The 25,177-nt window shown below is 49.0% G+C and overlaps 1 protein-coding gene across 7 annotated transcripts in view; it reads left to right on the top strand.

The window, feature by feature from the left end:
• Positions 1–25,177, top strand: part of PIK3CB (phosphatidylinositol-4,5-bisphosphate 3-kinase catalytic subunit beta) — a 2,502,085-nt gene that overhangs the window by 1,193,532 nt on the left and 1,283,376 nt on the right. For all 7 annotated transcript variants that reach the window (XM_069617988.1, XM_069617990.1, XM_069617991.1 and 4 more), the window contains one exon: positions 3,740–3,836. In XM_069617988.1, the coding sequence (XP_069474089.1) occupies positions 3,740–3,836 (97 nt within the window). The remainder of the gene's footprint in view (positions 1–3,739; positions 3,837–25,177) is intronic.

Raw genomic sequence — 25,177 nt, 5'->3', positions numbered from 1 at the left:
CCATGCAAGTGGAGCAAGATAAGGGAGCAGAAACAAGAGTAAGCACAGGGAGCGCAAGGAGGTACTAGGGTAGTCGAGGAGGCAGAAAAGAGATTATGAGAAGGCTTGCAGAGTTGGATAGAGGAGGCAAGATACAGTGGTCTCTTACTGTGGATCGATTTGTGAACCGGAGAAAGACATTTAAATCTGGCCCTGTTTTGCATAGTCAGCTATCCAGCCTGGTGACGTTACGAGGAAGTAGGTTGTGAATTGAGGGAGTTCAAAGAGAGTCCTGGTAGCAAAGTTAATGATTTTGTCAAGCGGACAGAGAGCATAGTTGGGGGAGACCAAAGAGGATGCTGGCACTGTAGTCCAGATTAAAGATGTTTGGCAGTTTTGAAAGGAAGGAGGTGCCTGATTTGGTATAGCATCCTTTCATCACCAGCCTTTCCAACAACACCTGGTTTTTAAACATGGACAGAATAACGAAAACTTCATCGAATATTTTCAACAGGGGTGGGAAAGGTCAGATAAGGGTTTGGGGGGGTCGGTATAGGAAAACATAGCTGCGGGAAGGGGGTTTTAGGCCCCCCCCAAAAAGGAAAATAAAATGAAGTTTTTCGTTCTTCTATCCACGTTTAAAAGGCATGCGTTAGAAAGCCTGACGATGAAATGACATAGAACCGCCTGATTTTCCTTATATTTAGGAGGCTGAGGTGAGCTGCTTTTCCAGTTTTGGAGATAAAGTAATTGCAATACTCCTTCCTTTCTTCCTGTATTTATTTATTTATTTGTTCATGTATAGCAGCGCGCAAAGCCTGTGGGCATCTAGGCGCTAGTTACAGATGTCCATGAATTGATAGACAGGGAAGTCTAAAATGAGCATACAGTCTGATCTCTTGTCATCTTCAAAGAATACTGTGAAGAAGAAGATTGGTGGAGTTATACGGATTACTCATTTGCCACGTACAGAAGGTCCTGGGAAGAGGTGGCCTATAGGAGGCGCGAAGAATACATAATGGACACAAAGGACTGACACTCTGCTAGGGGAGGATCCAGCTGATTGACGTAAAAAGGGAGAAAGGACACAAAGAAGAGCAAAGCAGGCATGAAGCCTGGCAGATTCAGGAAGTTCGAAAATGGAAGCTAGAAGCTACGTTAGGGAAGCAATCCTCCAGTTGGAAGGACGCTGCAGGCCGACGCATAGCTGGCCTGATTGGAAGCTGGGAACCGACAGACTGTGGCGTGACCTTGAGGAGGTGAACCATGCAGACCATTAGCTGCGCCGATACTGCCAGGCCGGAGACCCAGCAGAGCCAAAGCACGGGAGCGGAACAGGAAGCAAGAATAGCCTTCAGTGGGAACGCAACACCCCAGTAAGAACCAGTGTGTGTCCCCACACCAGAGATGAGGTAACAAGAGTCACGGGAGCCCCGTAGGGTATTAGTGAAGAGTGCTGATTGTAAAGAAGGCCTCCAGAGCAATCTCACTAGTCTCAGTAGTAGTGTCAGGAATATTGATTGGAAAGACAGCCTTGTAAGTAATCTCCCTCATCTCCAGAGTGTGACAGAAATACCAAGTGTAGAGATTACTTCACAAGTGATGCTCCTCGTCTCAGTTCTTGTATTCAAGAGATTAAAAGAGAACAACATATCAGGAGCAGTCTCTCTCAACACTCGAGCCTTAAGAGGTACACTAAGGCCAGAGAGTACCATGAGAAAAGTCATCTTTGTCAGAGTGTTTGAAGGGACCAAGGACACTATGGGATTAACTGTGTATTGCAATCCAAAGGAGTGGAGTGTATGACCTTTAAGCAAACCCTGAGGGAAACCTGGGAAGAATTGCAAAGGTCGATGAAAACTGTTGTATGAAGTTATCCAAAGATTGTGGCTGATCTGGAGAAGGGAGTCATTCTCCTAATTTTTGAATCAGAAACGAGGCAACAGATTACTGAACAGCCACACACCCAGCAGTGCTTCCTCTGCACCTCAGGACTCACAAGACTGCTTCCTTCGGTCTTGTTGGTCTCCTCCTTATGGCTTGCCATCCGCCTCCAACGTCCCGTACCTTCGCTTCCCACTGCATGAGCTCTGCACTTTCCACGGGTCTTGAGTGCTCCTGCTGCCACACCGGAGAGGTCTGCCGGCACCCAGCAGTTTGTTGGTGTTCTCCCACAGCTGACTCCATTTCCGTCAGGAGTCCACCTTTTTAAGTTCTCGCCTCCATACTTATTCCAAAAAGGACTAAACTGCTCACCCCTAAAGCGGAAGTCCTGCTTTACTCTTGTTGTCCTCCTCGTCCCAGTACTTGGCTGTGGTCGATTTGTGTCTGCTTTAGTGAGGCTGTGTTGTTAGTTCTCTTCGTCCCCGTACCCAAATGAGGTTGTGTGTGAATTAATAAATTGAGGATGTGTTCTAGTTGTCTATTTCTTCGTCCCAGTGGCATACTGGTGGGTTTTGGGGAATGTTTTTTTGGGAAGCATAAGGAAATGGCTGACAAAAGCCTATACATGTTTGAGGGATGGAGGGTTCATTGTGAAAGCGAACTGTGGGATACAGTGTCTCACCTAAGGACGTCCTCTCCCCACTTCCCAAGTCTCATCCCCCTAGGTGATCCTGCCTCGCATATATACCCCCAGGGTCCGGATCCAAATGTGATGGCCTTTCCCTGGCCTCCTGAAAAGAGGATACCGGGCGAAAAGAAGTGAGGACACCCTCAGGTTCCTCACAGCAGGTACCTATTTAGTGTGTCCACTCACCAGTGTATGTAACACACCTATTCTACTGTATGTTAACCTGCTGTGCTATCCGTGTGTGCTCAGTTTTGTCCATTATGATATTCAGCATACATTTTGCACCTCTGGAAGAACTTATGGTTTGGTGTGTTGGCATTATGCAGAGGACACACATGTGGTTCTAAAATGAATCTCTGTACAATATTCACAATCTAAAAGTCTATCTCATTTAGAAACCTAAATGTAACCCTACAAAAACAAGACCATCTCTTTATCTCCAGTCTAGATTCAATGATGATAGTTACCATTGCATTATGAGTGAGCGGTTCATTCAGTTGTCTCATGAACTAAAGTGCTAGGATTTTTGTCAGATACGCAATTTTATTTTCACAGACATGCTATGCAGCGTTCAAGCTAGATTTCAGTTTAATTTGCTGAGAGATCAAGGTCTTTATTCAACTGGTCCATTTTGTTTATGCCTTTGTCCCTTGTCATTGGGTAAAGGAGGCAGCTATCGGTTTTGTTGAGCTAACTTTCACCACAATGTTGCTTATCACTTTGAAAGTTTCTTGGCAGGATGCATCTGTGTAACTTTTAAAGAATCTCTTTGAGTCCTGCATTCTGCTGAACCTTGTCATCATTTGCACTGTATGTCAGTTAGAAAAACAAATGGAGTTGAATTTGTTAGTCTTAGGCACATGTTAACGATTAACATCACATTGATGGGTATTGTATGTAAAATAAGGACATGGTTGATAGAACAGCCTTGTGCATTTGAAGCCAAATTTGACACGTTTTCTATGCACTAAGGATTTTCTTTTTTTTATCTTTGGAGTTAATAGGTTTTTCAGTCTTTTAATAATCAGTGAATGCAATCAATTAAATTCATAGTATTCATAAAATAAATGCGTATTTGTTTGTAAAAAATGGATTTTGATAAAATACACATTGCACATTCACTCTTGCAGATGTGTTTGTGAATTGCTTGGACAAGATGCCAGTTAACTATTTTATTCAATCTTTCAGCACTTTCCTGTTGCCTGGGTAAATACCATGGTCTTTGACTTTAAAGGGCATTTGAAGACCGGCGATATTATTTTGCATGGCTGGTCTTCGTTTCCAGGTGAGACCTATGACTATACTTTCAATGTACATTTTGAAATAACCCAGGCTAGCAGTGATGGTTATATTTTTAATAGTTGTGCGTTATGATGTCGAATTCTGAAGCAGTTAAGTGAAATATGTTCTACCTTATCTTACTATGCAAGCTCTCGTTTGTTAAAAACAATTTGCAAAGCATTTTCATATGGTGGCCAGATGTGTGGACAGAGGTGAAGTTAAAGATTTAAAAGCCAACCCCATATAATGCAACGTTATAGTGCAAACTCTGTCTACAACCGAAATGTACGTGACTAAAGCGTTGTGACAAATGCCTGGACCTGAAGCCAGGTTTTTAAGCAGCTTCCCAAAGGGAGTAATTTGCCCAGTAAAATGGGTAGCTGATTCCATTGCTTACTCAGAGGAATGCTTCAGAATGGAAGACCACAGAAATTTGAGGCACACCAACTGAAACAGACAAACCATGTCAAGAGCGAAACTAGATATTTAAAGATTGGGATGCAAATAACCTGAGTACTGGCATACCCCATCTGGTGAATATTGGAGTCTACTTTTCGTGAATTCTAGCGACAATATGAAGGCAATGTCGTTGCTTCAGCACAATCTATTCTGACTCCCTTGCCACAACAACGTTAGCACTAGAATGATCATCATTCAGACCAGCAACAGCGGGACACTTAATCATGTCTAGATGGAAATTAGTAAGTGCCATGAATGAAAAACAAATGTACATTGACCGAAAAATGGTTTAATGTATTATATTCTGTGAAGTTTCCAGTTTGACCCTGCTACTGGCTGTACGGGGGTTAAAGGTGGTAGGTACCACCCTAAGCAAGTGAATGCTGGACCCCGATGTGGTAAATCGGCGAGCCGATGGAATCACTAGACCACCCTTGCTGTGTTCACAGGATGAGTTGGGGGAATAGACATATTAACTTAGAGACCATATTGGTGTCTGTTGGAAGGGGCTTCCACCACAGTCTGTCCTTCCCCGATTCTAGAGATGTTGCCTTTTCCAGTCATCCAGTTTCAAAAAGCAGGCTTGCTCGTTTAAGGAATACACACATCAGGGCTCTGAAATGAATACCCACCCATGCCAAGCCAATGTATGCTTCTTGATGGTAATTCTGATATATTGTGTTCTTCATCTGCATTGCCAGAGAAATCTAAAGTCACAAGCCGTGTTTTAGTTTCTTCAGGAGCCGTTGCAAGCAAAAAACAGAGCATTATTCTCAGCAATGTCTGTGATACTGACCCCAGATAATTATAATACAAACAATGGAGGAAGGCACTGTAAGCTGGACGTGTTCAAATATATTCTGCCCTTCTCTATCCCATTTACTATTTCAGCTAACGCTGCTAGAGACACGACTTGTTCTTTGTCCCATGGCACACGTTTTCCAGAGCAGAAAGGCCTTCCTGGGAACTGTTTCCGTTATGCACCTGGACAAACTAAAGGCCTCAGGAAAGAATTAATCCGACTCACCACCGTTTCCAGGGGGAGAGGACGGCAGTTCTAAGTAAGTAAACCATGGTTTTAAATCCAGAATGGAGGCTGCCCTTATAATAACCTTGGGCACATGAGCCAAACCAAAACCAAGCCAGCTCACAAACATCGGGTGCAGCAGGTTTACAAAGACTCCACCCTAGGGAAGGAAACATCTGGCTCTTAAGGCTGCTCTGATCATTTTCAAAGTTTGCAGTGTTCGCAAGAGGGAAGTGTTTGGAGGAGTGGCGTGCTAGAGAGGCATATTGAGGAGACAGAAGGTTGGAGTAGGTTGTACTGGAGAAGGCGTACCATCTAAGAGGAGGTGGTTTGTTGGAAGAGAGTTCACATCAGTTAGAGACAGCCACATACGTTTGACCCTGGTTACTCAATCAAACAATCCTTTAGCTTTATTTATTCAGATAAAAAATCCATGAAAGCATATATAAGTACAAAAGCAAAGAACACATGTATGTCTTAAAAGTGCTAATCATTGTTCGTAAAAACATTCTATGAAGCTTGTATGAGCCCTACAAGAATCAACATAAACAATGATATATGATTGAGAAATACAAATGGGATTAATATCAATATTATCTTAAATATTAATCATAAATACATTTGAGTCAGCACTTGGGACAGTCCCGGGTTTCATTAGAAAGATGTCAATCAGCATAGTAATGTCTTAACACCTACATCTGTTATAACTTAAATAAAGTGTGGGCTAGAGTGCCCTCTTTTTTGTTCTCGAGGAGCTTGTGTCGTGAGGGACTATGCTAAATATCTATTTAAATTTGACACGGGATACCCCTCCCTTCTACACCTACAGATACATGTAATACACGCCACTAAAACAGATCACTAAATTTGGTCTGTATTCTCCATATAGCAGATCACTTCTTGTTAATACAAAAATACAATTTTATTTATCATCATACACTGTAAAAAAAACAGCCTGTTCTCAGGCTCTCAATTGTAATACAAGCACATTCGTTATGTACATTGAATTTTTTGAGCACCTGCAATACACCATATTCACATTCATATAGTGCTATTTGTAGGGTGCTTCTTAAACATGCAGTGAAAAAAGGGTTAGTAAACAGTGACTTAGTGTGTTGCTCTTATTCCAATACACATTTCAAGTCGACACTGTGGGTGTTTCCAGCATGAGTAGATTATACACAGTTCTTATAGTAGTTGCTCTCATACTTTCTTCAGGACTGGTGATTGGGGAACTTTATCTGCTTCAAATCCAAGGGCCCCCTGGGTGTGATTCTCTGCATTTTTGATGACGCAATGCAACAGTCTCCATCAAGATAATGGAAGGCGTGGCCAGCAGCGACATGGGGAAGACGTGAGGAGCGCTAGCTCCCGCGGCCGCAACAATCAGCCTGCCTTAAATCCTGGTTTTCGGAAACCGAAACTGTCTAAATAGCCCTGACGGGTGTGGGACACCCTGGTGCAGAAGAGGAGCGAGAAAACGGTGCAAAACATGCCTTCCTGCTGACACCTGAGGCACGGAGAACTCTGCGCACCTGACCAGCTGCCCGCTCCGAAGATGGCCACCACCGTGTGACGGAACACATGCCCGGAGGCCGCCGTGCCATCCATCTGGCGAGCAGCAGCAGTGTGAAGGTACTGCCCTTGGAGGGCTCTGGCGGTCCCCCAAGCCGTGTGGGAACTTGGGCGGAGCAGCGGCACTGAGAGGAAGGAGAAAGCCCCGAGAGTGAGGTGGCTCGAGCCCTCCCGGAGCCAGCTGCGTACTATGCATGCGATTGCCGGCGAGCCGCCACTGAGGGGGCACTGGAGGTCTCGCTCACCCATGGCGCAGATGTCTTGATGTGGGCCCGGACCACGCAGCGTCAGCTCTGCTGAGAGAGGACCGACGGAGGTACTGGGCATAGGCACACGGAGGCTAAGCCGCTGGAGGAGGGAGACCGGAGCCCCAAGGTGCCCTGGGCCAGCATAACCCTGCACCTCGTCAGCAGTGGATGAGTCGATTGAGCGGGGCACATATGTGACTGTGTGGTGGGGCCTTGGGCAGTAAAATCAGGCAAACTGTGTGGGCACAATCAACACATACTGGGCTGAACACGAGCGGTGACCAGCAACGACCCACGGTGAGGGCACCCTGTGAGCCGACCGAGACACCCCGGGAGATATGATACATGCTACTGAACTGACAGTGACCATTGAGTGGTAACAGTGACCTCAAGGGGGGGGAAATGGGGAAAGACAAGACTAAGAGGCTCCCCACACAGAGCAGAATGGACCAATATACCATCCCTCCAATGCAGGCTCCCAACCTCCACTCGGCTACCCTAGAGGAAGAGCAGCCCAACCACTCAATCTTCCTGAAGGACGTCATGGCCGCTATAGCCGACTCCTGCACGTCAATGGAGCAAAAAATGGTCGGGATAAGTATGGACGTCTCCCTCCTCAGGCATGACATCCAAAAACTAACGGCACGCACGGGTGAAGCCGAACAGCGTATTTGGAACGCAGAGGACTAAGTACGGCACATGCAACACCAACTGAGAAGCGTCACATCGAAACAAAAGTCCTGGAAAACAGAATAGAAGAAGGGGAAGGATGCTCGAGGTGTAATAATGTATGCATACTTGGCATACCCTAGAAAGCCGAAGGTGCCTGTATGGAGCTCTTCCTTGAACAGTGGCTAACAGACACATTTGATCTGAGCTCTTTCTCCAAGTTTTTCTCTATAGAGCTTGCACATAGAATGCCCACAGGTAGACCGGCACCGGGGGCACCGCCACGCACAGTGATTGCAAAATTCCTAAATTACAGGGACCGAGATGCTCTATTACAACACGCACGGACCAACGCCCGATCACCTTCAATGGCTCAAAAATTGCTTTCTTCCCTGATTACACGAGAGAGGTGCAGAAAGCGAAGCAATCCTTCCACCAACTCAAACACCTGCAATCACTGGGGATCAAATATGGACTGCTTTTCCTGGCACAACTTAAGATCTACCATAAAGGTACAACAGTCCACTTTAATGATCCTAAAGAAGCATGGCGCTGGGCAGAACAGCACATAGTGGGAGACTGGTCAACTGCTCATGGCAAAAGGGAAAGAAACAGGCCACCTCCCGACCAACAATGTGCACCCCGACAGCCACCGGAACAAGACCCACCGGAAGACAACGACTGATGACCCCAGTCACCATTTCTGGTAATGCTTCGTAAAACACCGGTGAATACATACTGAACTGCCCAACCATATGCCACACACCGTAATACCTAATACCTAACACAAGGTAACACACCTTTCCAAGTTGCTGGCGCAGGGAAGACCCGCAACCTCATGTCGAAGCACCCCCCCCCCCCAGAGAAACACCACAGAACAGTACTAGTGCTGCCAACCCTGGTTCGTGTAACGTCAGGGGAGACCACCTGTACCTGAAATGAAGTTCACTGCATGTAAGGTGTCCAGTTGACACCATAGATTCTTATGTTTGGGCGACCAATGCTTCTAGTTGGGAGGAGTATGGGGTGGGGGTTTGAGGGTTTGTTAAGTTTAGTTACAGTCGGAACCAGTCAAGCACATAGCACACCTTGGCTAGATAAGATGGTAATAACTCATGGGCATAAACTTGGCCGGCGCATAACGCCGTCAACAGCAGCACACGCCACTACCACCACAGGCACACATGGCATCACATAGCACTACCACTAACCCTTTTCTGAACACTTAGGCTCATGACATGGAATGTCAATGGCCTGGGCAACGCAGTCAAGCGCCGTTTGGACCGGCAATTTGCAAACAGACGGGGAGCAGATATAGTGTTACTGTCTGAGACCCATCTTGCGGGCACAGAATGTACCCTGCTCGGACGTACAAACTACAAGCTGGCACTCCACTCAGGCTTCACAATGTGCTCAAGGGGCATCATGATCCTGGTACATAAACTTCCCTTCCACCTCAACACAGTGACCCACGACACCGGTGGCAGATATGTATATGTGACAGGCACGTTATGGGATCACTCTATTGCATTGATAGCCACTTATGCACTGCCAACCCTATTAGTCACAGATATTGCCCCGCTGATCACAAACAACACTTCTAACCTCATGGCACTGGGAGGAGACTTCAATGAAGTCATGAACGCAACCTTGGACAGATCACACTTACGTAACAGAAACCCCAACGTACCTACTAGGCTTGCTACATTCACCAACGCACTTGGCCTATGCAATGTATGGAGAGAACTCCACCCGGACACTAGAGAATACTCTTTGCACTCAGGGGCACATGCCTCGCTCTCCAGGCTAGACTATTTTTTTACCCCAGCAACTGATCTACACAGGGCACAGGAAATAAACATGCTCCCCAGAAGCATTTCTGACCACTCCCCGCTGGAGCTAAAACTCACAACATCCAGAGTGCTTCCACCGCTGAGCTGGCGCTTGAATAATTACTAACTGGGTGACCCCGAGCTAGTGGATAGACTTCAAGAGGCCACCAACACATATTTCGAGCTAAATACGCAGACTGCATCGAGCCCCGAGACACTGTGGGAGGCCTACAAGACAGTACTAAGGGGAGAACTAATATCTTGGACAACTGCAAAAAAAAAAGCACCTGAGTAAGAACAAGCGGAACAACAAGTGAAGCAGGCAGAGGAGAGACATATAAGCGAGGATACGCCGGACACAAATCGCATGCTGCTCCTAGCACAGAAAAGGCTTCAAAATATAGCAATGGTCAATGCAAGACAAGCGCATACCGCAATGCGAGCAAGAATCTATTAAACAGGTTATAAAGCTGGCAAGATGCTGGCATGGCTGGTAAGGAAGGAACAGGGACGCAGCCATGTCTGGAGGATAGAAACAGGAGGGTCAAATACACGAGTGACGGACAAGGACATAACCCAAGGCTTTGCAGAATACTATGCTGAGCTTTATAGGGAACCCACGCCTCAGATGGATATCACGATTTGGGAGGAAATTGACATCCCCACCTTAAATGAGGTGCAGCTGGAGCTGCTGGAGAGGGACATCACAGAGGATGGGGTCATAAGTGCCATATCCGGGCTCCAAACCGGCAAGTCCCCAGGGCCTAACGGCTTCCCGGTTGAGCTATGGCGGAAGGTGGGAACCAATGTGATAGCCCCCCCATTTACTGCGGATGTACCAACATGCGCGAGAAAAGGGCATCCTTCCACCTGATCTGCAAGAAGCAACATTAATAGCGATACCCAAACGAGACAAACCCCCTGAAAGCTGCAGTTCATACAGGCCTATTTCACTCATCAATAGCGAAACTAAAATACTGGCAAAACTACTAGCGGATCGTCTACAGCGGGTTATCCCCTCCCTGATACACCTGGACCAGTGCGGCTTCATGCCACAGAGATCAACACGCATGAACCTCCAAAGACTATACTCAGCCTCGGAACGAGCCAGCAGCATACAAGGCCCGCCAGCCCTACTAGCAATTGACTTTGAAAAGGCCTTTGATTCCGTGAGATGAGAGGCTTTCGAGGGGATTGGTTCCTCCGACGTATTCCATATCTATGACAGTAATCACCACAGCTGTGCTGCTTCGGAAAATCTTTCGGCGTCTGCGTCGATGACGTCAATACGCCGCCCTCGAGGATCTCCTCCGACGGCCGATGTCACTGGATGTTATAAGTAGGACGCACAACGCCTGTAGCCTCAGTTCTGTTTTTTCCGCGAACGTGTTTGCTTCAGAGATCTTGGCGAGTTCTTTCTCGGTTCTTCAAACCTGTTTCGTGAAGTCTTTCTTCGTGAAGATGTCTACCTCGTCTTCCTCACCGCGTCCGGGCTTTAAGAAGTGCGGGGACTGTGGGTCCAAGATGTCGGTTACAGACTCGCACAACACCTGCCTTTGGTGCCTCGGGGAGGCCCATGACTCGGATTACTGTGTCGATTGCCAGTCGCTCACGTCTAAAGCCTTACGGGAGCGCAAGAAGTTATCGGTAGGTAAGGTGTCTAAGCCATGGAAGTCGAGGTCTGTGGGGCTTTCGACGGACGATTCGAGAGGCGACTCTCCGCGTCGTTGTCAGAAGTCCAGTGGGTCTCGGTCCCGCCACTCCTCTGCCTCTTCGAGGCACTCCCGGAAGCGCCGTCATCGGTCGCCTTCCCAGTCTTATTCCGAGGACTCCGCCTGTCGGCGGGTAGCTTACCCTTCCAAGCAGGCGACACTAGAGGAATGGGCTTCCTTCGGGAAGAAAATGTTAGCGATTCTCGAATCGCAGGGCACCGGTCTGTCCGCGCCTCCGAGTGGGGTCGGTCGTGATCGGTTGAGAGATACCGCTCGCACGCCTTCGGGCTCGGGTGGTCGGCACGATTCGCGGGACAAGCGGAATCGTTCTCGTCATGCCCGGTCCAGGTCCCGGTCCTCGACGCGCTCGAGACCATGTGAAAATGTGATGTCGTTGAGGAAGACGTCGACGCCGGTGGCGCTGAGGTCGTCGATGGACGCTTTCGAGGCCCTGCCTCTGACAAAGTCGTTGGCGCCATCGGCGCCCAGGCTTTCGAAGGACACGCTCGGGGCTCCGGCCTGTGTCGACGCCATCGATGCTGTCGGTGCTGCGTTCGGCGTTGACGCCGATTCACTCGACGCCTTTCGAGGCTGTGTCGACGGGGGTACCCCGAGGCTCGGTGGAACCCCCTACAAAGGCTCTGGCCAAGGTCAAGCATGGCTTTGGTTCACATTCTGTGCCTTCTTACCGCCATCTTGAGTTTATTTCAGAGGTGGATGAGGGCTCTGATGATGGCATGGTTCCTAATATGGTGCCAGACGAGATTCTCTTGGGCCATAGCCAATTTGAGGACCTGAGGCAGTCCCTGCACGATGCTAGTGGGCTGGACACCTCTCCGGAGGTGTAGTTTGGTAGGCCTGAGCCTGGCACTAATGCCGACTCCTTGTTCCGGCGCCTTATGTCGAGGGTCACCGAGTACTTGGGATGGTCTGCTCCCCCGGGGGAGTTTCTTCAGGATGACCTTACGGATGTCCTCGACCTTGGTCCACCAACTGACCCGGTACTGCCGTTTCATATGGCTCTACAGAGGAGGTTGGCGGCGGCTTGGACTGCTCCGGAGAGTCTCCCGGCAGGGCGCAAGTCTTTGCAGCGAAAATACCGCCCAGCCAGTAGCGACCCCTGCTACTTGTCCAAGCACCCTACTCCGGAGAGTTTGGTGGTGCAGGCGGCTACGGCCCCGGCAAAGCAGGCGTCGTATCCTACCATCCCTCCTGATAGGGACGACAAGCGTTTTGATGGCTGGACGAAGAAAGTGTTTTCTTCAGGGGGTATGGCGCTTCAGGCGGACAACTCCGTATGTGCCTTGTCACGTTTCAAGCACACTCTGTGGAACTGTTTCCTTAGCGGCTGAACATATTCCCGAAAGGGACGAACGGGATGGTTTCCTTGCCATGGTTCAGGATGGCAAGGATGCCATGTGTGAGGCCGTTGAGTCGGGTTTGGACATGGCAGATTGCGTCACCCGGTCCATGGCGGCGAGCACCGTGATATGTAGGTTTGCGTGGTTGCAGAAGTCGGGGTTTGCTCCTGATATGAAGGCCCGGCTCCTCAACATGCCCTTTGACGGGGAACATCTTTTTGGCAGCAAGGCTGATGAGAGCCTTGAGAGGTTGCAGACCTCAAAAGCTGCAGCAAAGTCGTTGGGCGCTGCAGTTCGACAACCTCCGCCTTTTCGTCCTGGGGGACAGCAATGGAGGGGAGGTTCCTTTCGTTATTACTCATCCTTTGGTAAAGAGAGAGGAACTGCCAGTCAAAGGGGCCACCGTAGGAGTGCCAGAAGTGGAAAACAAGGTACTCGAGGTGCCAAGGCCGCTCTAGCTGTTGCCTCTTTGCCCTCAGGCAACGCCACAGCCGCTTCAGCTTAGTCATGAGGCCATGTCCCATGGTTCGCCGGTTGGGGGAAGGCTGGCACAGCATCTTGCAGAGTGGCGCGCCATTACTTTAGATGTGTGGGTTCTGGAGATCATAACTCACGGCTACTGTCTTCCTTTTAGGCAGAGGCCTCAAGATAATCCACCGGGGAATCTCTCTTTGAAGAGTCCGGATCCGCTCCTTGCGCAGGAAATTCAATCCTTGCTGGAGAAAGGTGCCATAGAACTGGTGCCTGTAGCGGAGAGGAACAAGGGATGGTATTACCCTTATTTTTTGATTTCCAAGAAAGACGGGGGGATTGAGACCCATCATTGACTTGCACGGTTTGAACAAACTCCTCAGGAAGGACAAGTGCAAGATGGTTACTCTCCCTCAAGTCCTCCAGGCCCTTCAACTTCAGGACTGGTTGGTGTGTCTCGACCTCAAGGACGCTTATTTTCATGTGCCGATACATCCAAAGCACAAGAAGTACCTGAGGTTCGCGGTTGGCAACTCGCACTTTCAGTTTCAAGTCCTGCCGTTCGGATTGACAAAACAAAGAGGTGATGGCTGGAAGGTTTAGACTGAATCTTAACCACTGGCATTGCTCGGGGCAACCCTCCAGACCATCATTCTTCGCCTGCCAAGCCATTACAGAAGGGGAAAGACCATATGCAAATCAGGCTTGGTCCCACCCCAAAAGGGGCAGTCCAGCCCGAACTGCTAGGTCACATCCCTTCTGCACGAGACCACAAGCATCCCCAAACATGTTTCGCCCTTGTTGGGGCTCATCAGTGAGGTCCTCGAGGGCGGCGTATCGACGTCATCGACGCAGGACGCAGACGGCGAAAGATTTTCCGAAGCAGCACAGCTGTGGTGATTACTGTCATAGATATGGAATACGTCGTTGGACCATCCCATCGAAAGAACGTTACCAGGTAAGAGAGTAACTTGTTCATCTCGAACATAATGCGCCGCATGGGCTCCGGCAAGAACTTCATGAGTTGGGTGCGTCTGCTGTATGAATCCCCATTGGCCAGGACCAGGGTCAACGGCTGGTGATCGGACCCTTTTAGTCTGGGGAGAGATGCACGAGGCAGGGGCTGCCCATTATCGGCTTTGATCTTCGCAATCACAATTGAACCACTGGCAATCCTCCTGTGAAACGCATCAACCTGGGAAGGCTTCCGCTGGTCTGAAACCTGGGAAGACAGAGTATCCATCTATGCTGATGACCTGCTCATCTACCTAAAAGACCCAAGCAATTCCTGCCCCAGAGTCACGCACATGCTAGAGCGATATGGGGCATTCAGCGGCTTACGTGTGAACTGGACCAAATCCATCCTATTCCCCATAGGAGACTTTTCGATGGCGAGCCTAGCGGCAGGCCCTTTCCGGATGAAATGGAACAGTTCAAATACCTGGGTATACGCATCACGAAGCACCTTGCTGAATACACATCCTTGAACTTCTCCCCCCCCCCCTCTTGTAACAAGATTCCCAGAAGATACCGCCACTGGATCTCTTTGCCACTGACGCTGATGGCAGAGCTGCCCTGTTCAAAATGATTGCTCTCCCCAAATTCTTGTACATCCTGCAAAACGCTCCATTATATATTTCATATCAAGAATTCCACAAACTCGACTGCATCCTTCAGAAACTGCTATGGGGACGAGGACACTCGCGGATTGCTCTCTCCACTCTCCAGAGGTCCATCTGGGAAGGGGGGGGGGGGGGAAATCAGGCTGCCCAGACTGCAGTCATACTACTGGGCCAGCCAGATGGCGGTGGTGAATGATATGCTCCATGGGGACGGGAGCCTCCCACACATCAAAGGGTTCAACTCCAACAGCACAACACCACCATTAGAGCACCTATAAGGTGGCCTGAGTCGCACACCAAAAGCGGACATGGCAACGCACATAGTGAGAATTTGGAAAGAAGCACATCGATACTTAGGGTGGGACGGGAAACTGACACTGGCCCAACCTCTATGGAACAACTGCTGCCTTCCTGAAATACAAAAATTGCCAAGATGGCCCGAATGGATCCATCAAGGAATCACTAGCATTGGAGATGTGATACGTGAGGACAACTTGGTACCATTCGAGACATTACACTCGGAGTCTCCCTCCCAGCTACAGAAAGGTACCACTACATACAACTGAAACATGCTTGGACTGCACACAGGCAGAACACACAAGACATGCCAGAAAGCTCTCCGCTAGATCGAAATATAATACTGGACTGAGTGGAACGGAAGGTCACCTCCACCATGTACAATGTGATAACATCCTTTGTGACACCAGAACTAACCAGTCTGAAAACCAAGTGGGAACGAGATGTGGGACCGCTTCAAACAGAAGATTGGGTTGAGGCCCTGATATACCCGCGTGAGGCAACCATCTCCTCAAGGCTCAGACTGGTTCAATTGAAGATCCTACATCGCATCTAGTATCCGAGAGTGGCTCTCTTCCGCTGGGGTAAGACGTCGGACGCATGATGCCTACGCTGCAAGCGCGAGGAAGGTACCTTCTTCCATATCTTATGGGAATGTAGTAACATTCAGCAGCTCGGCGGAAATGTTGTGACAAACCGTCCAGCGTTATAGGCAAGACGATACAAAGGTGCCCAAAACACCTTCTCCTAGGGATTTCCAGTGAAACCGACCTATCCCGCTATGAGAAACTGCTCTGGTGAACCGCAGTGGCGGTTCTCAGGCGGAACATTGCGCAACTGTGGGGTTCGGAACGCACACCTAGCTATGACCAGTGTGTCACAGACGTGGACATTTGCGCCGTAATGGAGCACCAGGTGTACGCGGCGAGGGGCTGCCCGCAAAAAGAGAACAAAATATGTAGACGGTGGGAGGAGGCCAGCTAAGTGTCAGATGCGGTGCCGCAGTTACCGAGTCTGAGAGATGCCTCGAGACACCGGGTGGAACGAGCCTGATACGAACAATCTATGTCATGAGTTCTTCCTTTGCCAAAGATTGATGGTCCGTTGGGCTGTGGTCCCCGATTGAGTTCTTTGATGTTTGATTTTTGTTTGCTTCTCTCTTCCTTTATTTCCTCCTGGATATGTTGATTTCATACATGCTCCCCTTCTTTTCCCCGCCCTGTAATGCAGAGAGATGAATGTAATGTTGCTTTTATGTTTCAAAACCAATAAAATCTTTGATTAAAAAAAAAGATAGTGGAATCATTCTCTGGGAAGAACAGTCTCATGGACCAGACATTGGTTGCAACAAAGTTGTTCTACTCAAGCTATAGTTGTGCGCTGGGAAAGGAACACGCTCATGGTAGTAATTGTTTACACACAATTGTGACGCAGACACATTGTTGCACATCACCCACACATAGTTGCACATGCACCGTGAACAGGTGTCTAGCCGGCTGGGAACTGAGGTTGTCCCAGGCATAGGGGCCCGTGGCTAAACCAATCAGAAATCTTGGCCATAGAGGTGGGTAGCTGGGGTTAGTGACCAATCACAAGGTCTGCTTACTGTAACAAATAGTATCATTTTCGGGGATGTTCCAAGCCTAACACCTAAAGCAGCCTTGTCCAATAATATAACTCGTATAGGGGCTCCTAAATGTGAACTACCACTCAGCAACCTATCCAGAGTGTAGTTAGGTTTTGGAGAAAGGCCTAGAGTGTAACGCAAATTATGATGTCACATGTCATTAAAACTGGTCTGCGAGCTAGAATGCGATGAGCGGTGCCTGGGCTTCCCTCTGTGTATGTAATCCCTGTTGATTGTTGGCTGTAATAAACCTTGGTTACACCTTGCAACTTGTGTGGACCTTGCATTCTTATGGGCAGAGGAAGGAGTTAGGCCTTCTGTGTGTTTGGCATCCAGAGACTTGTAGCATGGCTCTGCCTGCTTGGGGGTCCACCCTAACAAGTTGGAGGCACTGCTGAGATTGTTTGTGACATCAGCCCAGCCAGAAACTGCCTCCTTAGCTTTCAGACCGAGAAGGCTGCAGGACCCTCATGGGAATTGCGAGACAACCGGCCAGCGCAAACGGAAATAGGCAGTCGGTAGCCGTCATGAAAATATATCCCGCCCGTAGTCGGCGAGGTGTGCAAGCAGCTCAGACGGGGGAGACGAGTGGTTGACGAGGAGCCAGCTGCCAAGCAGTGTCGACGAACGCACAGCGTAAGTAGTGGTCCACATAAAAAGCAACGTGTTATATGGGTGGGTCGCATGTATGCAGGAGGCGTAAACTGTGCATTATTGATATTGAAATAGTGGTAGCACGTGCATGGTGGTAGGGACCTGAGCGGAGGTAGAAGTCAATTTTCTATGTCTAGGAAGCGTTCGGTCTGCGAGGCAAAGTGCTCTGGTGATAAGCAGGGACTATAGACTCGATAGGCTTGGACTGTGGATAATATATATATGTGGTATTAGTATGAGTTGGACGTTCTAGTTCGGAGCATAGGTGACAGATCCCCGTAAGGGTTAGCTGGAGCTATCCTACATTGCAGAAGGTGTATTAGCTGGTTAAGTCTCCTGGAGAGAGGTGTGTCGCACCTTGGGCGATGCAGCAGTTGCAGTTAATCGCGAGCAATAAAGAGTAGGCTTCACCCCGGAGAGGTGGGAAGACAGCTGTAGGGGTTTGGGGTTTGTGGGTTTTTTGTGCGGGTTTGAAGCAACGGGTCATTGATTTGTGCATGTACAATTTGTCTGCCCATCTGGCCACACTTTAGTTTGGTGACGTCACCCATAGGACGGTGTGTTGTGAAGGTGAGAAACTAGCATTGCGGAATTGGGATTGGTTGAGAGGTGAACTATGGGCGGTGCGTGGACGATTGAGGTGGTGTGCCAGGCAAACGCAGCACTGGTGAAGGCGGGGGCTGTACACGGAGTACGCAGTGCAAGGTGCAGAGGCTCATAATTAGCAAAGTGATAAAATATTGCATTATAAGATTTCTACCTTGACAGCAGAGTATCAAAAACATAGACTAGAGGTCAGGTAAAAAGCAAAGTTTATGATGTATTCGTATGGAGGTACGGGGATCATGTAAAGCGGGCAATAACACCCATACAACACCTTTGTAAGACCTAGTCCCTGTATAAAGATAAAATAGTGAAATATAGTATACAGTGGTCCAAAGGCACGGAAGGGAAATAGCAAGGCTGTGTCCGCCTAACGGCAGTTTCTCGAAAGACGTGCTGCAATCACTATTGACCCACCTACAAGGGGAAGAAGTTAACGAACCATATGGAAATATTTGAATTGTCGTATGTTCCAGGCGGACAGCCCATGGATGATGTGCTAGCAGGAGGTGGAGGAGGGATCGGATCCTTCCGCTCTGCCACCAGCACCGCCTAGTTTAATATCTGATGACGCAGAGGAGGAGCAGAGCATATACCCATTATGAGAACTTAAAGCTGCAGAGGGATACCCAAACCCTACATATAAACCTTCCCCATATGCCAAAAGCAAACAGCGAGGCACAGGGCAGGTGGACAGCATCTCCGAACTCAATGAGGAGGGGCTGCTGCGGGCGAAAACAGAGTTTGCAGGAATAGGACCAGAATAGTGGGTAGCTGCACAGATGCTACTGAAATTAAAGGGGGTCACAACGGGGGCAGAAGAAGGTAACAGAACGATTGGAGTTGGGAAAAGGATGTTGTGGAAGGGCAGCGCAGGTAGATGAGGAGGAGAAACCTCAAGGGGACAAGGAAGACAGACTAGAAAGGGAGGACAGGGAACGGAAGAGAGAACTAGCAAAGGAACTAGCGCTACGACAGCAGGGACGGAGAGAGCACTTGGCAATGTTAGAGATGGATTGAAGGGGCATAGTGGAGAGGTGCACGAGGGAAGAAAGGCAAAGGGAAGAGATGGAGAAGAGGGAGGAAATAGAGAAGCTGGCAGAAGAGGAAAAGGAGTGGGAAATGGAATGATGTCAGAGAAAATATTATTGCAGGCAACACGCAAGTATGAGGAGAAATGGCTGAAGCAGTTGAGGTTGGAAAGATGGACAAGGGAACGATATAGAGAAGGTGAGGACGCGTGGGCATTGGAACCGGTAAGTGACGCAATCACAAGTAGAATTGGAAAGAAAAAGACGAGATGCGGCGAACGAAAGAGAACGCGAGAGAGCGAGAGCGCACATGTACCAAAGGGTGGGCCAGCAGGACACAGTGCTGCACGCCTTGGTGTGCAAGAGGAGGAGAACACATGCAAATTAACAGACATTGAGCACACAACCCAAACCTAATCACTCGGAAATTGAACTTTTCAAATGGGTTCTGTAGTCACATGGACGAGTGTGAACATGACGACCATAGTGACGAGGGAATGCAGATCACAGGAACAGAAGGGTGGCGGGCACGACACCGACAAACCAACCCAAAACATAGCAGAAGGGGTAGCCCCACAGACACCATACACCAACAGATTTAGGGACCTCCCAGGGTGCATGAGGGACGGGACAATGATTGCACAATCCAGAGAACATTCCTGTTCCGGAGGGCGACTGTCAGGGGCACAGGACACAACACCAAAACAAACGCACCTAATAGAGCCAATAGACCTATGTGCAGATATTGAGGACAAGAGAAGGCCCATCCAGGTCAGGCAGTACAGATACCAGAGGAAAGGGCTGCATATTCACAGATGCCATTACTGGAAAGGGGAGGGACAAGGCCACAGTACATGCCCTGGAAGCACACAGATAAGAAAATATTAAATGCTGATTGCCCTCACTAAATGGAGGAGTTGGTAAATGGATTTATTAAATGGATAACTAACTGCGGGTCACAGGCTGGCAGTGGGTGATGAAAGGGCTTGCTGGTCTCAATACTGGGTGACGCAGCTGATGACATCTGTAAGAGGGCGGGGTTCCCTGGTGTGACTACCCAAAACACAGCACACGACTGGTCACCATTTGCAAATTGCTAGGACGCAATATGCCAGACACTGCAGACACAATACCCCCGACACATCAGACATAGGAGCAATTACGTCACGCAAGATGCTTGACGACGAGGATCCTGTTAATTACATCCAAGAGAGTCAAGAGCTCTAGCGCCTTGAAACACAACAATAGTAATCATTTATCATAACTTGATGCAAGGATTACCAGGGCCAGTACAGAAAAATCTCAAAAAACTGATAGGGATGAAAGCAAAGGCTTGTCTGGAAATGCAACTCGCCGTACTACACCATTGCAGGCTATGGCAAGAAAAGGTAAAACAGAAGGCAGACAAAGCAGTTGATTCAAAAGAAATTGTCAAAATACGCACTAGCGAGCGTTAATAACAAGCCCCAACCCACAGACAGTGACTTCTCAGCCACAGCCTTAGTACCAACCACAGCAGCAGTACCTCCCCATGCACCAATATGCACCACCCATGCGAGGAGGATGCATAGAAAAGGGCGGATACCAACAGAATTACCGAGGGTGGGGAGGTTTCCAAGGGGGGTAGGGGTTTGGACCACTATCGCATCAACTCAAAGGGGGGTTTTGGGGATACGCACATCAAATGTCACAGGGACCAGATCATGGAGGGGGAGGATTCCCATAGCAAGTGAGGGAAACACCCTAGTGCTGGACCTGTGGACAGCTAGGACACTTCCTGTGCATGCAGAAACAGGGGGGTGCAGCAAGTGTGGGGGGGGGGGCACGGCTACCAGGGAGGGCAGAGCGACTACTACACTACAGACATGCTGCAACCAGGACAGGCGCTGAACACACAGCAACAGATATCACTGCCCTTACAGACACAGCCCCAACATGCACCACCCACTACAACATCACCCCAAACAGTGCCTCAAATGTCAGCGTCACTGCCCCAAAACTTACCAGCAGCACAACAGCTAACAAATACAGGACCATTCCCCAGAACCCATGGACGCGATGGGAACGCTACCAGTACGAAGGATAGGAGGGGTGACTATAGTGGGGAACAACCCTTACACAGGGAACGTGTTATCTCTGTTCCCTCAATAGGACAGCCCACAGACATACTTGCTGTGTCCCATCCTGTCGGTCACACCCAATCCTGCGAAGCAACCCTGCATAAGGGTGGCGATGGGTGACAAAACATTTTCCTTTCTTGTTGACACTGGGGCGACTAGGTCATTTATCTGGCTGTCATGGCCACTTGCCCAAGATCGGCACCATCAGGTGGAGGGAGCAAGGGACACCATGCTTCACGCACGTCCCTTTTGGACGTTTATACATTGAGGGCCCGGTTGGACTCAGTCCTGGCGCCTTTGGTGCCAGGCTCATGGAAAAACATAAACAAGACTCTCTTTATTATGGGCAGGATTGCTTTCAAGAACTTTCCACTTGTGTGCAGCCAGTCCGGGTGTGGCCTTCTATGTATCTTCAGCTGCACATGCAACTTCAAGGAGTGGCAGGGTGTGGCAAGCAGGACTCAGCCAGTGGGCGTGGGCAATGGGAAGGCCCTCCTCACAAGGTCCACTCCTGGCCCTCCCCAATACTCACTCTTCCTCACTATTCCTCTATCTGATGGGGCTGCCGGAGCAGCTTCAGCTTTCCCCTCCACCTGACCTTCTCTTCACTCTGTGCACTACGATCCTATGCACCCTGGAAGGTAAGCCCCTTCCCATTGGGCCACTTCAAGATGCACGTAAGGGCGCTCGAATGAACATTTCTGCCATTAATATTTAATGCGCAGGCTTGTGCTACATCTTTAAATTATAGGTTCTGTGAGCCAGAAATCGCTCCGTTTAGTTTCCTCTGCATTCCTTTATGCTCCATATTGATATGGTGTTGCCTTTCCAAGATGGCCACTCGTTTTTACCCTGCACTGGAGTGCTGGGCCTGGTGCTGCTGGGGGGCATTGATTGGTTGGCGCCTGTGACATCAGGGCCAATGGGAAGACCGGCAGGCTTGGCCGGCCCTCCTCACAAGGCCCACTCCTAAGGACCTGGCTACCCCTGTCCACCACGCTACGCCACCCGCCCCGGCTGGTCGCCTGTGTATGAGAACTCCCCCACCACGCTGGCCGCCGGTGTCCGTGAACCCCCCCACCCCGCTGGTCGCGTGTGTGTGTGTGTGTGTGTGAACCCCCCCCCCACCCCGCTGGTCGCCTGTGTGTGTGTGTGTGATCCACCCCACGGTCGCCTGTGTGTGTGAACCCCCCCACCCTGCTGGTCACTTGTATGTGTGTGTGTGTGTGTGTGTGTGTACCCCCCACCCCGCTAGTCGTGTGTGTGTGTGTGTGTGTGTGTGAACCCCCCACCCCTCTGGTCTGGTCGCCTGTTTGTAAACCACCCCACCCCGCTGGTCGCCTGTGTGTGAACCCCCATCCCGCTGGTCGCACCTACCCTGTCCCATGAATTACCTTGCTGCTGCCACCCTTAGATGGGGTTGGCGCTCATGTTTTATGCCACCATTTCTGACCATATGCATTACCTTGTTGCTGCCACCCTTAAGATCGGGTTAGCGCTCATGTTTTATGCCACCAATTCTGACCACATGCATTACCTTGTTGTTGCCACCCTTAAGATGGGGATGACTTGCTTATGCCTCCAATTGTGACTAGATGCTTTACCTGTTGTGCCACCCTTTAAGAAGGGGTTAACGCTCATGTTTCATGCCACCTTTTCTGACCACATGCATTACCTTGTTGCTGACACCCTTTAAAATGGGGTTGGCGCTCATGTTTTATACCACCTTTTCTGACCACACGCATTACCTTGCTGTTGCCACCCTTTAAGAAGGGGTTGACGCTCATGTTTTATGCCACCAATCTTAACCTATGCATTACTTGTATTGCCACCCTTTAAGTTCGGGTTAACGCTCATGTTTTATGCCACCAATTGTTACTATATGCACTACCTGTTGCTGCCACCCTTTAAGTTGGGAATGGCTTTCATGTTTTGCTACCGATTTGACCACATGCACTTATGTAACCAAGCAAGTATTCTTAACAGCGCCACGATGCCTGAGGGCAGTTGTGCGCTTTACGAATGCAAATAAATAAAAAAAAAAATTAAGAGCTCAGCTATAAAAGCCAGCCCAACCCCAAGGCACACGCTTCATGTTAATCTGCATTCGCATGCAGTGCAACACTCACCGCTGCCTGGCTTAACTAGTACTTACCTCCTGTCCCTACACTTACCACTTGGAGTCAGCTTACACCTGCATCCATCACCGCTGAGCCTGGCATCCATTCTCCATCTTCCGGATCGCAGGACTTCAGCTCTGGGCACGACATCTTCCTCACCTTTGGCACGCAGAACTCCAGCTCACCACGGCACAACATCTTCATCTCTGGCACGCAGAACTCCAGCTCTGGACTCCGCAGCATGACTTCTTCTTCTTCCACGAAGGCGGACCCTGTAAAAGAACAAAAGACAAGGTTAGACATACAAACCTGTTGTTTAAGATCGTGCTTGCAAAATTCTTCACGCTTGTCCTTAAAAGCACACTTACTTGCTGTCGGACCGCCGCAGAATCCTCCGCCCCTCACCAGGAGTCACTTCAGGCTCTTTTGCTCTGCTGGACCGCAATCACACCTATGTATATATTACAGAGCTGACAACAGGCTGAGAACAAGACAATACCAGTACTTCACGACAAACAGAAAACAGAAAGACACCAGAAAGGCGTGGAATCGTCGCAGCTGGACTGGACACCACGTTTAAAGGACCAGTGAAGGGACTCTGTCCTCATTCTACATGCTCCTTTGTCAGAAGTAGCAGGATGGAGAGTTTGCCCTTAATAATCTACAGGTGAGCCTTAATGGGACAATGCATGCTCACAACACTATGAGAGGAGGTTCTGAGAGGTAATTCACTCGCCGGCCTGTTAACTTACGTCCTCTCATATTTACGCATGAGCAGGGTTCCAGTTCATTGCAGCAGCAGTGGGAGGAAGCAGATTGAGGGGTCCTACTTCCTGGGAGGGCTGCAACGGTGCCCCAACGTCCCCGCAGAGACCAGGTGAGGGACCACTTAATGATTCTCTGGGGCTCGAAAAGTGGTTCCCTTTACTGATAACATCTTAACTATAGGAGATCATGACTTACCTTTACCCTTAGTTTACTCCAAACAAGCACCTGTAAACATATTGGGACGCTCATTCACAGACGAGGGTAGTATGCTCCACACCAGGAATACATATGCTCACTGTAAGACAAATTCTTCAGGCATATCGTGGAAGCACGGTACAGAGTGGGGAGCCAACTGACCCTGAGATGTTCCAGTACGGTGCAGACATGGTCCTTGAATGGTTGACATGAATTGCAGGGAAGGTATGGAGGAGTTCATATGAATACTTATTCAGACCTCACATGGTCTGATCATCGCGTGATCCCTTTTAGATACAGACAGTGGGAAGATCAAAACTAGCCGTGGGCCCTAGTATCTCCATGTTAAAGTGAAAACGGGCAAGACTTGACACGGTTCTATTTTCTCTAAAGTGGCCCACTACTACGCTAAGGCCTCCTCGGAACTGGCTCCTTCAACATTGGATATATTTAGATTAGTCAGTGTTATGGTGACTGTAGCAGATGAGTTGGCGCCCTATCAGATGTTGATGAAAACTGCCCCTCAGTTTGCACCTTGGTATACACCTGTATTGCGCACATTACGTTTAGAAACTCGACAGTCAGAACGTAAATGGAGAAAGAACTATGATGCCTCTATGTGTGATATCTTAAAACAACAACGATCATTATATCATAAAGCTTTGAAAGAGGCTAAATCGTTATATGTTGCTGACACTATTGAATCGTCAATTAATGTTCTAAAGAAACTCTTTGAGGTAATAAAACCCAAGGTCAATACAGAGAGGGTTTGTTCGCAGATCTGGTTTCTTTATTTATCAAATTGAAACCATCAGAAAGGAGATTATGCATAGCTTAGATAAGGATTAAGGCATTAGCAGGAATTTGGATAGCAAGGTCCCACAATCATCCCCTACTGTAACTGACATGGCTACTTGCTTTTCATTAAATAGCAGCTCATCTTAAATCTGCTTC

Source organism: Ambystoma mexicanum, chromosome 10 (genome assembly GCF_040938575.1).
Source record: "Ambystoma mexicanum isolate Mex_15411 chromosome 10, UKY_AmexF1_1, whole genome shotgun sequence".
Taxonomy (NCBI): domain Eukaryota; kingdom Metazoa; phylum Chordata; class Amphibia; order Caudata; family Ambystomatidae; genus Ambystoma; species Ambystoma mexicanum.
The sequence above is the reverse complement of the archived record's forward strand: the minus strand, read 5'-3'. Positions and strand labels throughout refer to the sequence as shown.